Source organism: Fringilla coelebs (assembly GCF_963513975.1).
Source record: "Fringilla coelebs genome assembly, chromosome: Z".
Taxonomy (NCBI): Eukaryota; Metazoa; Chordata; class Aves; order Passeriformes; family Fringillidae; genus Fringilla; species Fringilla coelebs.
In genome coordinates, this window is record NC_140031.1 from 41,436,884 (window position 1) to 41,452,927 (window position 16,044).

General features: G+C 39.0%; 1 protein-coding gene across 4 annotated transcripts in view; it reads right to left on the minus strand.

The window, feature by feature from the left end:
- SEMA4D (semaphorin 4D) overlaps positions 1-16,044 on the minus strand; it is a 98,995-nt gene that overhangs the window by 25,994 nt on the left and 56,957 nt on the right. For all 4 annotated transcript variants that reach the window (XM_084225070.1, XM_084225069.1, XM_084225067.1 and 1 more), the window contains 7 exons: positions 10,274-10,670; positions 7,867-8,012; positions 6,627-6,689; positions 4,337-4,435; positions 3,086-3,179; positions 2,036-2,149; positions 964-1,115 (listed from right to left, as the gene is read on the minus strand). In XM_084225070.1, the coding sequence (XP_084081196.1) occupies positions 964-1,115; positions 2,036-2,149; positions 3,086-3,179; positions 4,337-4,435; positions 6,627-6,689; positions 7,867-8,012; positions 10,274-10,367 (762 nt within the window). In that variant the 5' untranslated portion in view covers positions 10,368-10,670. The remainder of the gene's footprint in view (positions 1-963; positions 1,116-2,035; positions 2,150-3,085; positions 3,180-4,336; positions 4,436-6,626; positions 6,690-7,866; positions 8,013-10,273; positions 10,671-16,044) is intronic.

The window sequence follows — 16,044 nt, forward strand, 5'->3', positions numbered from 1 at the left end:
AGGCTGAAATATATAATAATATAATAAATAAAGCTCTCATATTCCACCATACTCCTCTTTTAAAGTGTGCACAAGCTGTCAGTGGGCACAATGCCATACTAGCAAGCCCCATCTAAACCTGCCTCCAGCTCCTTGTTTAATGGAAGTCTCAAGGGCATTAACTTGTTATTGATGTTTTGACTTCCCTGTTTAAATACAAAACAGTAAAGTCAAAATAAAACTTTCAACCTCATAAAAATGGAACAGCCAGATACATTTCCTGTTATAAAAAAAGGAAATTGATACATTCCACTGAAAAAGTTTTTGTTAAATAAACATTTTCTACTGAAAAAAACTTCCATCAGCAAGACTTTTAACCAGCACTCCTGAGGATGTACTTGAATCAGCTTAACACACTGAGGTTTAAGCACAGCAAGTGCGACAGAATCAGGCTGCTGGTGACCATTTTCCTTCAGGCTCTGGCAGCTGTAGCAGCTTCAGAGATGTCCCATCTGCTACACCACAGTCAAGAACTATTTTGCTGTGGACACAGCTACAGTTGTGTTTGCATACAGCTACTCCAAAGTCACTTGACACACATCCTATCTGCTCAGCTCCAACCAAAGTCACTTCTTCCAGGGAGCTGTACTTGTTTTAAAAAAAATTAACACTGAAAACTGAAGCAACACTACTTCTGTAGCTGGGTTTTGTCATGGTTACTCTGTTTTCTCCCAGACAAGATCAGAACACCCAGATGTACTAAAATTTCACAACTGTGCAAAATCAAATCAAGTATTTATTTACAAAGTAACCATTAGGCCTTCTCAGTTCTGACAAACTGATTGGAAGAGGTTATTCATTAAGGTTTACTAAATTCAAACACCTCCATTTACCTGGCAGTAAGTCCAGAACAATGAATGCTTTTTAACAAGCACGTGCAAGGTTCTATGTGATATAGTAAAAATAAACAGAACTATCTCCCACCTTGCATACTCTAGCTATTCTTGGAATCATCAATTTTCCCACAAATTCATACTCCACAGACACCTCAGTGAAAAAGAAGTATATCTTGTCGTCTTCTCCATCTGTGCTGTTTGGATCTGCTCTTATCACATCAGCAAAAACAAAGTTGGGCTCTACAGACACAAACAAAAGAATTTTCTATTATATATGTGACTACTAGCTTGATTCCCTTAAAGACACTGAGAAGTTGTCTTTCACCTAAACTCCACATTGCATTTACCTCCTCTCCAGTCACTGAGCTACTTACACAGTTTGCTGTACATCATATGAACAGGATTTCTAAAAAAAGTCAAATCACAAAAAAACAACCAGAAACAGAAAAAAACCCGGAACACCACAAAACCTACATGAAAGCACTAAGATACTGAGAGATCGCTATGATCTGACAGCTCATTACTTCAGCATTCTTCAGTCCACAGTCAAATGTAGTTTCAGATTCTAATGGGCCTGGAGAGGTAACCCTCCCTTGCCTGCCTCTCCTCTATTTCAGCTATTAGCTGAAGCACTAAAATGACACCGCCATTACAACATGTATTACAAAACTCAGAATCCTGTACTTTTTGAACAATGGTCATTATTTTGGGCCTTTTTGGCACAAAGCCTCAAACCTCTGAAAATTCACAAAATTCAGTGAATTTTCAAATTCAAGACCTTTAAGTGTCAAGAACCATGATCAGCTCAATTTAAGAACCAATTCAAGACCTAAAACATTCAATTTCTTACCATATCATAATTAAGCTGCATTATTGCAAGGATGACAAAGCAGGTAAGAAATAAAACATTAATTTCAAGTTGAAAGAAACATGATATTCAGAAGCTGTTTTCACCATCAGTGCTGATAAAAATCCTGAAATTTCAAAACAGAATCTCTTGGTGGCATGCATGAGGGCACACACACTCAGTGTATGCCAGTATAACCATATCTGTCTCTTTGAGACATCAGACAATTGCTCCTTACCCAGGTAAGACACTCAAACTCCATGTGTCATATTGAAAAAGTAACTTGTTTGGATGACTTCTTATACCCACTTACCATTAAGCCATGGTATTGCATACTCTGTTCTCAGAGGGCTCTGATGAGAATGACGTGAAATAATAGGTTCACTTCCCAAGAAATTGTAAGAAGTCCCAGAATAAAGCTCCTCATCTTCAACACAAAACCAAATATATTAGAACTTATAGACTGGACACCAAAAAGGGTACACAAACATTTCATGAGTCTATGTAAGTTTTAACTTCCCACAAGAAAAGGTAAACACAGATTTCCTCCAAACTGCCCTAGACATGTCTTTTATGTTTACATTTCTGTCAATCATTCTCAAGCTAGCACTTCCACACTTGGGTTTGTTTTTACTATTGCTCTAACATGAGAACTGACAAAAGTCAATGCTGGTTTTGTGGCATTTTAACATGTAACATGAAAACCTACAGTTTATCTCAAAACATGTAATTTACTTAAATGCACCAGAATTCTGGAATTGTTTTCCTCTCTTTATATGCCACCGTTATTCAAACTTGATTTGTACAGATTTAGGCACAATGCAGGGAGCATATTTTTTATTCTCATTTCCTGTTTCATGTGATGTTGAGCTTCTCTTTTATAATCTTGATACACGCAGGTAAAAGCCACAAATTCTAGCTTCCCCAGATTAAGATTTGGTGGTGTGTTTCCATGCAGTAAGTATACCTGCATTAAACATCTCACTTCCCTATTCTGCAGCATGTCTTCAGGACAGCTAACAATACTGCTTATTATATTTCCTGAAATGACAGTAATTGATACTACAAGGGCAGTCTAAGTACTTTTAGACTATCTGGATTAAATATGTTTAACATCTAGAAATACAGTTTGAAAATTGGCACTTTCGAAATTGCTTCCGAAACAACCTAGTCTGAAGTTCTCCTTTTAAGAAAGAGGCTTAGGTTGACTACTTAAGTATTTTAACATCTATACAGATACACAATACAGACAAAAAATTATGAATGCAAGCCACAGTTTTGATAATGACAGACTGGAGGGTGACAGTGGAAAAGACAGACCATTTTTAAACCTAAGAACGAGGAATGTGAAGTCTGAACTTACCAACCATAACAGATGTGTAGCTCTGAGCAGGATCAAATGGACATCTGCCCTTACCATCTTCATTTTTACCTCCAAGTTCAAATGAAATTAAATTCTGTTGAAAACCACAAAACAACTATTAGAACTTTTTTCTTTCAGCCACTCAACTTGTGCAAAATTAGCTAAAAACTAAACACTAAATAGTGGGCTATGTCATCAACTTCCAGCATCAAAGGCATTCTGTATAAAATTATAGAAGGCATATGTGTTTTCATAAAATCTAATTGAGCCCCAAAGACAGAGAAAAAAAGTGATCCTATAATTTGTGAGGGTGGAAGCAGAAAAGAGCATAAGATGAAAAGTTAAATCCAGACAGACTTCAAGAACGAGCACCCGAAAAAGCTAGACAGCAAGAAAGGCAGAGAAGTTAACTGATACACAGAAAGAACCAGCAATTATTCAATTAGCCTGAAAAAAAATGGAGACTCAGAAATCAAAAAGGCTTTATGAGGTGGATTAAGCAATTTTTGAGATGATGGTAAACTTCTGAGATAGGGCATAATCCAATTAGGCTTTAAAAAGCAACAGAGTGTTTTTGCTGCTACTTTATCAATCCCTTACAAACCAAAAGAATGAGGATCAGAAAGCTGAAAGGTAGCCACAGTACTTGAGAAGTAATCAGTATGAAATGAAATGCATGTATGCAATGAACATACTATGCAATGAAATGTACTATGTAATAAAAGCACTGGAAGCTAAAGGCATGAAGAATTAAAAGATTTCTCAATTTTCTAATTGCTAAGAGCTGCAGTAAGGAAATGACACAAGAGTCAGTGGCAAGAAAAAGGAGTTTTAATTTTGTGCCAAGTCTTCACTCTGAAGGATTCAGCACTACAGATCTTTGGCACAGCCAGGAGCAGAGACAAGCAGAGACAGGAATCTGAGAAATTTCAGGGAGATTCAGTAATGAGTGGTAGTTGCAGTGTAATTTCAGTTTCAGTAACTAGTTTCATGTTAACACAAGATACATGAAGAAGTATGAAAGCTAAGAAAAAGTAGATCTGCAGTTAGACAAGATAAACTAGTAATTAATTAAGTGCTCTGAAAAAGGAGCAGTATACTCTGCTCTCTGCCACTGCAATGGGACAGTGCAACAAGTGCTCCTAGCCTTACAGCCAACAGCAAAGATTCAACAGTTTTGGGAAAGGAGAGTTTACCTGAGCTGCTTTTAAGTTACAGCTGTTCTGGTCAAAACATGTGTACATTTCTTACCAGGTAATCACATGCTGGCTGAAATGCATTAGTTCCACACACGTAGAGGAAAGTATCATTCAGCTGTTGCAAGACACGCACGTAATTACGACATTCTGTCTGTAATAGAGGATGAGGAAAGGACAAGTCTGATAAACCATAGCTGCCACATTCCAACATAAACAACGTCCATTGCCGCTACTTAAGCCACATCACACCAGCAAGCCCAGGTGACACATGGGTGACACTGGGACACCATCTCCCTAGAATGTTCAGGAGCTCTAATCAATCCTGCAAGCAGCTGGTTTCCCACAGCCAGCAGTACGCAGCTGCCTCAGTGTCCTAGCAGCACACTCAGCAGGTCCATCCCAAGCTGTTTTATAGTAGGACAAGCTCCAAAACACACATCTCCACAGGAATAACTAGTTAAACATGAATTGAGTTTTAGACTTTGTCATCCCTTGTACATCTAGATGAAACAATGACAGCCAAGGTTGTTTGTTAAGTGCAAAACCTCTAACAGCCTTAAATTAATAAAAGATACAATAGAAATTCAGAATAATGATGAAGTAAAATAACTAAACAACCACTTAAAGAGAGAGAAAAAACCATTGTCAGTAACACCCCTTAATTCTTGCTGGTACACTGCCATATGTCTCCCCTAACTGTTGTTCCATGCTAAAGCAAGTTTAAGCACTGACCTTACAATTCTTTCTTATGAGACAAATTAGGTATTTCTGTGACTGTGTAGGACAAAAAAGCAGGGAAGAGTGTAAAACCAATTTTCTGCCAGATAAGGCCCTTGGAACAGCTGTAAGAATCCTTTCTGCTAGCATTATAAAGTACAGTGCTGATGGGTGGGGGAGAGAACTGCTCATTTAAGAAATAGCAGTAGTGGCTTAATACCCTGACCCTTTTGAAACTACTACACTGTGCAAAAAAACATAGCTACACCATAAATGGGACTAGTAGAAGGTTAGAAGTAAAGTGAAGAAAAAGCATGGCTAGCACTAAGTATGAACTGCTAAACTGGGAGCAGGAGAAAATAAAATAGATTCAGAGCTCTATCAAAGTACATACTTATGGGATCTATTATACCCCACCAATAATTTTTGAGAGGACTTTTGGAGATTCACACATATGTCTATTAAGTATATGCTCATGCACAAGAGAAACTTACATCCCATATTCATCATGGCTCGTATCAGTATTATTAATAGCAACCAGAACTGATACATCAAAAAAAGTATTCTCTGATACTATTCTGCAGAGGTAGACAAGGAGGAAACACACCTTTAAATATCTGTCACACCTCATGTTCAAACAATGTACTGCGGGTCATCAGTGGTCAGTCAAGGAAATGAAGAAGCGAGTCAAAGGGAGACAGCCTACTCCCATCCTGATGAACCACACAAAAACCCAGTGTTAACTATCAGCCCTGGACGCAGCATTTGGGGGTTTTTAAGAGCACAAACTGAACAGGCTGCACGTTGAAGGAACACGTCCCTCCAAGTGCAGAATAGATCTGCTTTTTGTATTGAGAGGACTTCCAGACTTCTACTTTCAAACCTGTGTTAAAGGCCTGACCAGCAGTCTTTCCCAGCAAATCCTTGCTTTACGGCACCATTAAACAACGTGGTGTTACATAAACAGAAAGGTACGTCCACATACAGTCAGCTACCCCAAGTATACAGGCAAGAGAGGCAAGACGAACAGGCCAGCCTGTGCCCTGGCAGTCATAAGGAGTCAGTGATTCCCAGAAACACCAGGGGATCCTGCCAAGCTGACAGGAGGTCTGGCTGCTTGGTTGCCCTCTGAGCTGTCTGAGTCACACCACAAGGGGAACACCTGCCAAGTAACACAAAATACGCACATACAAAGCTAACGAAGAAATAAACTGGCCTAATAAAAAACCCCTATGCCCTAAAGCAAAGCACACAAAATTATTCATTACTTTGTAAAATCAAATGCTGTGAAGGAATTATTGCAATAACAAAAGACAAAAGTTGCTACCAATTACTTCAGTGACAGCAATACTGGTTTATCATCTTAATGGAAAAACATTAACATTAAGCACACATTAGGGAGTGTTCAGATTTTCAAACATTCAAATAATATTCAACAACAAAAATAATGAACTAAAAAAAAGACTAAGCATGCTGCAATTTCTAACACTCATGTTAATTTAAAAAATTAAGGTGATTGTTTTGAAATTTTAATTCCAAACAACTGCAGACTTTCTTCTTTTAATGTCATTCCTCTTGAAGTAAAACATGCAATATCTTTCTCCAGGTTCAATAGAAGTACATACCTGTTCAGATTTGCCCTTAATTGCACATTTAGTCCTTTTATCTTCTGTCACCTTCCAGTGTAACTAAGTCAAAAAACATGCAACAAAAAAGCACATTGTACTTTAAGTGAATGCAAGGTCTGAAAATCTTGCAGTAACACACACAAGAAAAGGCAACCCTATCTAGAGGAAATACAAAACATCCTGCAAGTAGCATTCAAAGGTTCAAAGCCATTTTTTCCCAGGGAGGTGACACTTTCAAACCCATGTGCCTTTATCAGAACTAAACTACCATCATTTAGGTTCATAATAATGATTCCCCACAAATGGCTAATTAACTTTTCATTAACATATGCATTAGGGAAATGCAACTGTAACTGGCTTAAGTACTTTTTCAGTTTGAAGTACTTCTCTATTTCATTAACACTTGAATAAAAAAGACATGGGGGAAAGGAATCAAAGAAAATTTACTGGACTAATTTGCATTATACTGAGTACAACTTTACAATTATGTTGTATGTGCTGGTGAAAGTGCCCACCACCACCCATGAACATGTTCTTCGGATTAAAAATCATATAAGCATCTTCTTAACCACCCTGGGTGGTAGCCCATGCTGTACCTCTACATGTCAGTCTGTGTTGCTGATGGGATGAAAAGCAGGAGCCTGGGAAGGACCTGGAAGCAATATAACATTAGCAGACTTCTGCCTGGGCTAATCTACTTTGAGAAACCAGCACAAACATATTCAAAGTACTTCTCTGAGCAAGCTGATCAGACCTGTCTGCACCACCACTTGCTGTGCAGACACACCTAGACACTAAACAGAAGATGGGACTGAAAGGACAGGGCCTTCTTTTTCAGCACATCTGCAGCCTTCTCTGAGCAAGCCTCAGATTTGCCTCTGTTTTAGATTACTTTTTGACTCAGATTAATAGGAAATGGCCCACTCCTGATATTAAGAAAACATGTAAGAACTACTGCTACAGGTGGTACCCACAGTCCTTCTCATCCATCCTGCAGCCAAGAAGAAAACACCCAAGTAGATCTCCAATTACTTGTTTATATCCGGTTTCTCCTTTCTTATTCTCTTTTACTCTCTAAAATCTTCCAAAAATAATAATGGAGTAGACCATACAGAGCAATTTCTCTTTTGGGTACCTAATTGTCTAAATGCAAAAATGCAATGCTACTGATATCGGGAAATTAAGTCAAATTTGGAGTACAATTTTTACATGGAGGATAACGTATTAAAAGGCATACCTCGTGCTGCTTCTCAGCAATATTCACCGCGTTTAAGGCAAAGATCACTTCCCTGGCTCCTACATATAGAACGTTTTTGTCTTCACTTAACAGCAAGGTTGAATAGTTTGACACTTTTGATTCATTAAAATGTATTAGCTGGACCTCTGTTGAAATGGAAAAAAAATAGCGCCTCATGAAGAAACACAATCATTTAGGGTCAAGCTCATGAGTAATTTTTTCTAAATCATCTAAACAGCTGTTGGAAAACTTGAAAACAACAAAGGTTAATTCAGACAACCCATGTAAAAGACAACAGACCCCTGAGAAGCTTGATTCAGCAGAAACAGCAGCTTCCACCAATATCAAAATCACTTGTCCTGACTTTCTCATTCAATTTCAAACGCTCAAATACTTCCTCTTGTGGTGGTCCCTGTAACTCACTTCTTCCTTTTTTTTTTTTTTTTTTACTTGCTTTTTCTAAACTTCTATTTTCCACATCCACTGTCAGATTGTTCCTCACCTTTTCCTTTCCATATACCAATCTACTGTGGAAAATCAGGCCAGTCACCACATCCCTTTGCAACTACCCTGAACAAATCCTACAAAATATCCTGCACCTTAAAACATCTCTTCAGCATACTGACATAACAGAAAGAAGACACAGAAGCAAATAACAAAAAATTTGCAGCTGATTGTGAAGTGAAAACCAGAGATGAAATATACAACATACACACAAAATAACAGCATGAGGGAAAAGAATTAAGATGAACAGAAATAAGACAATAAAAAGAGGGAGATATGAGAGAAAAGGCAGTGGAATGAGGAAGTGTGTAGAATGGACCAGAATGGCTTGAAGAAAGATGACACAAACTGACTAATACAAAAGGGTATTTTTTTCTGAATGTACAACTATAATGTAAAAATAACTTGAAAGCTTTGTACATGAAGATGCAAGATTAATTAAGCATGGCTTCTAATGATACAGATGAAAACAATGTACTACTACATCCAATTGTATCATTACTAATTGCACATTTTCAATTGTAATACTCCAGAAACATTAACTTCAAACTACATTCTCAAGCATGTAATTCTGAAATCTTTTACTTGGCAGGAAAATTTTCCCAAAATGGATGAACTGGTTCATGCAGTTACACTGAACTAAATTCTCTCCCCTACTCAAAGTAGGTTTTCAACATTTACATGCAACAATCTTTAGCAGACAGAGAAAGAAATAGCAGGAATGAAAATAAACTCCATTTATTTTGACTAATTTGGATGTGAGTCGGCAGTACCTTACCATACAGCAACTTGCCAAATTTTAACTACAAGACAGAAGCCAAATTTTAACTACAAGATAGAAGGGGTGGTGTAGGCCACCCCTTCTGAAAGGCTATGTCAGCAACTCACTAATTGCTATACTAGCCATCAGGAAAAACACTTCCTACAGTCATCCCATAATCTGCTTATTCCTACTACAATCTTAAATCTCCATCTATCTTTTCCTACAGAATATCTGCTCAGAATTTAACATTCTTATTTAAGATTGTTTCATTACACAGCCAATGCATTTATTTGGGTTTGCTCAGTTATTGTATACTTGGGAAAGTAATCAATTGCTGCTTACTTACATTAAAGAAGGACCCAAAGACAAAATCTCTTAAACCATCCATGCCACATGGGTAATGGGGGGTTAGGAGTGGAAAAAAGGGAAAAATGCCTATGTGTGCAAGTAACTACTCTATAGACTTTGCTCTGAAGTTCTTTTCAGACCCAGGCTAAATTATTAATCCGAAAGCTAGGGAATCCCCTGATTTCTATTACTTCTCCTTGTACTTATATTTGCAGACTTCTGATTATTGTACTGGGAGATTATGAATACATGCTGCAATTTCAAGTGCAAGAGAACCATTTCTCTGTGAAAGACTTTCATATCTAGACACCACAAAATGCTGTCGAAAGAGGGCCAAATGCAGATTTTTCCTTTGGCTGTTGATTTATTTAATGCTCAAGACAGCTCGGTGTCAAAACAGATTATTAGCCGGAGAAGTGCACTTTGCTAATGTATTCAGCCTCCACATAAAAATAATTCGTTTAAAATAAAATACACCTACTGGGGTTTTCTTTTGAAACAAGTTTCAGTTACAATATCCTTCAGCTGAAAAAGCCAAATTTGGAATTCCTCCTCTGTTTCAAAAACTGTTTTCAAAGCTGCTTGAAGGAACCAAAATCAGTTAACCCAGCGCCTGAATGACTTTTGAATATTCTGGTCCTAAGCATTTCATAAGGTGAGCAAAGCAGCAACACCTGACCAATTGAGAAAGTTGGCTCAAAGAACCTAAAGCCCCAGGCAGCTTCAAATCCCACAGAAACCCCGAGGATGTAGCAATGTCCCATGTTACAAGACTTGAATTTCTGCTCTTACCTTTGTGTTCCCAAGTGATCCTTGGCACGGGGCCAAATGCTACTGCCACTTCTAGCAACAAACCCCAAACAGCATAAAAAGCACATAGAGCCATCTTCAGTGTCCCTGCTCTTCGGGGTTCACTGGGTAACTGCAGCAGGTAGTGGTTCTTTGGCAGATGAAATGGAGACCCCAGGGAGTATTATTAGAGACCAGGCATTTCAGCTCTTGAGAGCAACACAACAAGGGAGGCTGGAACAACTGTACCAAGTACGTGCTTTTCAGCAGATCACTTCAAGAGAACGCACATTTTCCAGGATGCTGCATACAGAGACTGCCCACACACTCCACAGGCTGCAGAGCTGCTGAGAAATGTGACTGAGTGCATTCTTCTGTTTCACCAGAGAAATAAATGATGCTGTGGAGAGAGTAAGAAAGCAAGAAGTAGAAGAGAAAGCAAGCCAAATACTGCCAAAAAAATAGCACTGATGTTGCAGTATTTCTATAGCTGTCTGTATATCTTAATTTGGATACAAATTCATTAATTGGTAAAAATCATATTCTTAAAAACAAGACATGTTACATGGCAAGTGGGCAATAATTGAAAGCAATCATTTCAATCTAGAATTCCAAGTGTAAATACTTTGAGTTGTCAATTATGTTTAATGCACAAAACTTGATTCTAATCTATTATTTTAACAGTGTGTCAAAGAAAATCCCACCTCTCTAACAAACAATAAACAAAGGTAACAGAAACCACTAGTATCACAGAGCAAAGAACATGAGAAGGGCAGCATTAATAGTAAGAATGCTTACACAATCTGCTTTGCCTCCCATACTCGGGATCTTATAGAAGTCTGTTTTAGTGAATTTTTCTATAACACTACTAAGTCATTCAAGGTGTGCAGGGGGTAAAAATTCAGCTACAGAAACAAAGAGCTAATGCACTGCATACAAAAATTACGAGAGAAAACACTTCAACAGTGAAACTGCTAGTACTGTGAAAGCACCATAAAAGTCCTTGCATCCCTAAGTCAACTATTACTCTCAGACCATGAAAGGCCTGTCCTAATCAACAAAACTGTTCACTGCTTTCTACACCATCTTCCAGAAGTCTCTCCACTCCTCCTGTCTTCCTACAGCTTCCACTCCTAAGTGAAGACTCCAGAAGCAGAAAGTGCATTCATCAATTACTAGATCATAAACAGATTTTGAGGCCTGTACACTTGGGGTGGTGATGAAAACAACATGTTGTCCTTTGCAGGACAGCACAAGATGCTAGATTTTCACTGTGCCACCACTGCCTGAGACACCGGTGACTCTAGTAAGAGACACACTACAACACAAATAACTGTACTACCTAAAGGTTATCCAGCAGGAGGGCAAGTGAAGGTGTACTGATTTTGCATGGCCTGGTTTTGGTAGCAGGTGGGCTTCAGGGGTGGCTCGTGGAAGAATCTGCTAGAAGCTTCCACCACATCCAGTAGAGCCAACCTGTGGCAGCTCCAAAGACAGACATGCTGTTGGCCAAGGCTGACCCAATTACAAATGGTGGTAAAGCCTCTGCAATAACATACTTAAGAAGAAATCAAAACTCAGTCAGTGGAACAGTTTTAGCTGTGAGAAGAAAAGAGCAGCGTGATAACATGTGAGATGAACAGCCCTGCAGACACCAAGGTAAGTGAAGGAGAGGCAGGAGGTGCTCCAGGCACGGAGCTGAGATTCCCCTGCAGCCCCGGGTGCAGCCCATGAAGGTCCATGGGGATGCTGAGATGATCCACCCATAGCCCATGGAGGAGCCCCAGGCTGGAGAAGTGGATGCTATAGGAAGCTGTGACCCCATGAGAGAACTGCGGAGAGAGGGGCCCTGCTCCCCTGCTGCAGCAGCCTCTCCTCGAAGGACTGCACCCCGCGGAAGCGTGATCACGCTGCAGCAGTTTTGGGAGGACTGTGTGTCCATGGGGGGACTCACACTGCAGCACATCACAGAGAGCTGCTGCTCCTGAGAGGGACTCGCATCAGAGAAGTTGATGGAGAACTGTCACCGTGGGAGGGACCCCACGGTGCAGCTGGGGAATGACTGCTCCTCCGAGCAGCAGAATAAACCACGGCTGATGAATTACCATAATCCACATTCCCCGTCCACTTGCACCACTGGGGTAAGGAGGTAGTTTGGGAAGGAGGGAGGAGTAGGGTGGAAGCTGTTTTTAAGGGCTTTTTTTGCTTCTCATTATCCTGCTCTGATTGTGTTAGTAATGTTTTCAATTAGTATCTTTAATTAGAGCCTGCTTCACCCATGATGATCTTAGATGAGCAACCTCTGCCAGTCCTTATCTCTACCCATGAACCCTTCCTTAAATTCTCTCTCCCCTGTCCAGAGATCTTCAACAGTGCATGTTTTGTGGCTACCAGCATAGTAAAAGGCATCAAGCAGCTACATCAAGCACATTTTTGCTTACAAAACAGTATTTTCAATATCTTTTGGGCTATATAATCAGGGCAAGGTAGTCTGATTCTCCCCACTATCATTTCTGAACAAGATACACCATGAAAATCCATTATACCCATCCATGCTATTAGCACCTGCTTTAGTAAATTACAGGCAAGACTAAAAGACTTAGAAATCTCATTTATTTCTATAAATATCTTAACTAGCAAGAAAAAAACCCACATAAGACTGTAACTTGCTCAAGCTAAACCTGTAACTTTATATTTTTTCCTAGGTTTTTTTTTTTTTTTGCCTTGGTAAGCACTTCGGATTAAATCCAACTGTTTGTAGCAGATCATATAAATAATTTTGGGTTTTAGTAATGTTTTCTGTTATGCTTATTAGGCGTTTTTGTGTGTCTTTCATCCTTCCTGTTTATCATCATATACAAGCAAGGTTTTGCTCTCCCTACATTAAAAAGTGCCCACTCATCCGAGTTACAAGGCATGACATATTCTGAGGCAAGCAAATAGTTTTACAGGTGAGTGTTTAAAAAGGAACAATAGTTCAATTATTAAGTTCCAGGCAGTTTAGCTATTTTAAGAGAAATGTAAGGAGGAAAACAGCAGTTTGATACAGCTAATCCTTTTCTTAATGCTACCTTTTATCGTTGAAAAGAATGCATGTAAAAATCAATTCCCTGTTAACTCTTGATTTTTTTTAAATTTATTTTTAATTTATTTTTTAAAGATTGAGCCAGGACACCTTAACGCTATCAGTTATGAACAATACCATACAGCAGACAGGACTCCAGAGGAGCTTCTGAAGTCCTGTAAATTTTTTGGACTTTCAAACAGACTTAGCAAATATAAGCCCTAGCAAAGGAAAAGCCCGAGTCTTCCTATAGTCATATTACATTCCTAGTCTAGCTCGCCTACTTCAGTAAATGCAAAATGACAGTGAAGCCTGAAACAAATTACATTATCTTTTGAAGGACACCAAGGGTCTGGCTGGATCCTTTAACGCCTGCTTTGCTGTGTGGACTGAGAATTGCTTTGGAAATGGAAATGGAATCTCTGATTTCATTCCTATTGTACAGGATTGCAAGAAAGGTCCTTTTGCACATTGATAAATTTCCCTTGTCAGACATTACTTGATCTAGGGCAGAATTTTGCATGTTACAAATTTACTATGGTGAGCATTACATGCCCAATTGTGCAAGATTCACTTTGTTCTAATTTCTAGAACTTTATAAATAGAGATGAAAATGCACTCAGAACTTTGTCCTTTAATTTAGCCTTCAATTTAGTTAATCTCCCCTGCCCCTCCCTTTCCTGTGCTGAAAATTACCTGGAGTAAGTCCTTCACTGACATCCACTGAGAGGTCATTTGTAATCTAATATGAACCACTTTTTACATAACACAAGTGGTACAAGAAAGAAAAGTAAAAAAAATTTAAAAAAAAAATTAGAAGGCCCAGACAATGGCCTCATTTCCAGATTAACTCAGTTCCATCATTGTTCCCTAGCTTTGATCAGATCTGAGTGCTTGAATTACTGAAAAGTTAGGTCTCCTAATACTTTGAGCTCTAATCCCAAAAAATAAGCCACAATTTGCTTGGAAATAAGGACACTGAAGAAGTAAAGAAGAAAGAAACCTGAAATATTTGGCTACACAAATAAATTCTGATTAAAATGACCACAGGAATACTTTCCCGTTAAACTGTTAAAAATTTTCTGAGGTAAATAATCAATAAATCCTTAACTTAGGGACTCTGATATTAATTTTGCATCAGTGATATAATGTGTAATGATGAAATGGAGCAAAATGAGTTTTCTGTGATGCTTGTACTTACGGTGACTAAAACCAGGGCAACTGCAGAAGCAATCAATGCAGCTCCTGACAGTTTGGCAGAACACAGCTGGAAGCTCAAAGCTGTGAATATTCCCCTTGACATGTAAAATTGTAATGCATGGAAAGAGAAATAGGTAGAAACAACCTCCTGCTCTCTTGAAGCACGGAAATTTATACCTGTTAGAAAAATTTCAGGCTGCATAACTGTTAGTAAGGAATACAAGCACAAGTTTTAACCAGGGAGTTGCAATGGCATATACTGATTGTTATGAAGATCAGAAATCGTCTGTCTCTCACATCATCTGTGTCACTGGGCATCAAAGAAGCAGTTCTTTAGTACATGTTCTGGAAAAATGCAAAATCCTAGTCATGCAGTAGAAGCTGGAAAACCAATCATGGGAAGGAGACTGTCATCCTTCTCATCCTTCAGGACACAGAGGCAAAGTACACACAAAGAAGTACTTGTGAACACAAAATTTCATCTTTCAGAGAGGCCAATTCCACAAACCCTGCCAGTACCCAGGCTTTTTTTATAAGTAATGCAACCCAGAGGCAAGCGTCTCCTTCCCCAGTCAGCATGGTACAGCTGGATCCAAGTGCGTATCTCGTATGAGCAAACACCACACAAGTTAGCCAGATTCTGGAATTTCAAAGCTAGGAAATGGGTAATTTTGCAACACTCGTTTTGAAATATTTTTTCTTCTGATAAACACTTGGTTGCACTGTGCAACTTCTCAGTTTGGCTCAGTATTACATAAACTGCTAAGTGGATCTAGTTTTATTTTGTATATGAAGGTTAAAACCAGGAGAATTTATTAACACACCATAAACAGTCAGCATCATAGCTGGGACTCTTGTGACTTCCAAGAAAGATCACTACCACCACAGAAGATACAGCCTCTCCCTTGAAGAAAGCCATAGACACACTGGCCATTCTGGCCCAATCCCATCATTCTCTTCATGATTCCCCAGCCATACTAAGTGCCTCCATAATTTTCCTCCCTTTTTGTATTGCACTTTATTCTCCTCCACAGGGTTTATCTCCCCTAGCAATCCCTCATCTACTCTGTACTTATTCTCCCATCCATGCTATCACCCACTTTTCTTCCCCAGCACGAGCAATGCACAGCTCCACGACCACAGCTGATGCCAGCCCCCCAGTGAGGCTGCCAAACAAAAGACCATCTTCCTTAAAGGAAGGTCCTTTAAGATACATATTTCCCCTACCTCTCCATAAAATCACCGTCACATCACTCATTGTCCAGGGACAGCAAAACAAGGATCTCACAGTAAAGAACAACTAATTGCAAGACACCTTTCCTTCCCACTGTCAGAAGTGAAACAACCATGGCAGGTTTGCCAGGCAGTCTACCCCACTATTTTTAGATCATGAAAAAAAAAAAAAAAAAGAAGACAAACAACAAAAAACCCAAAAACATTTGCAAAACTTGCAAGGAGTAACTTGTAAGTTACTATGATGAGGGATATGAGGCTCAATATGTGGAGACAG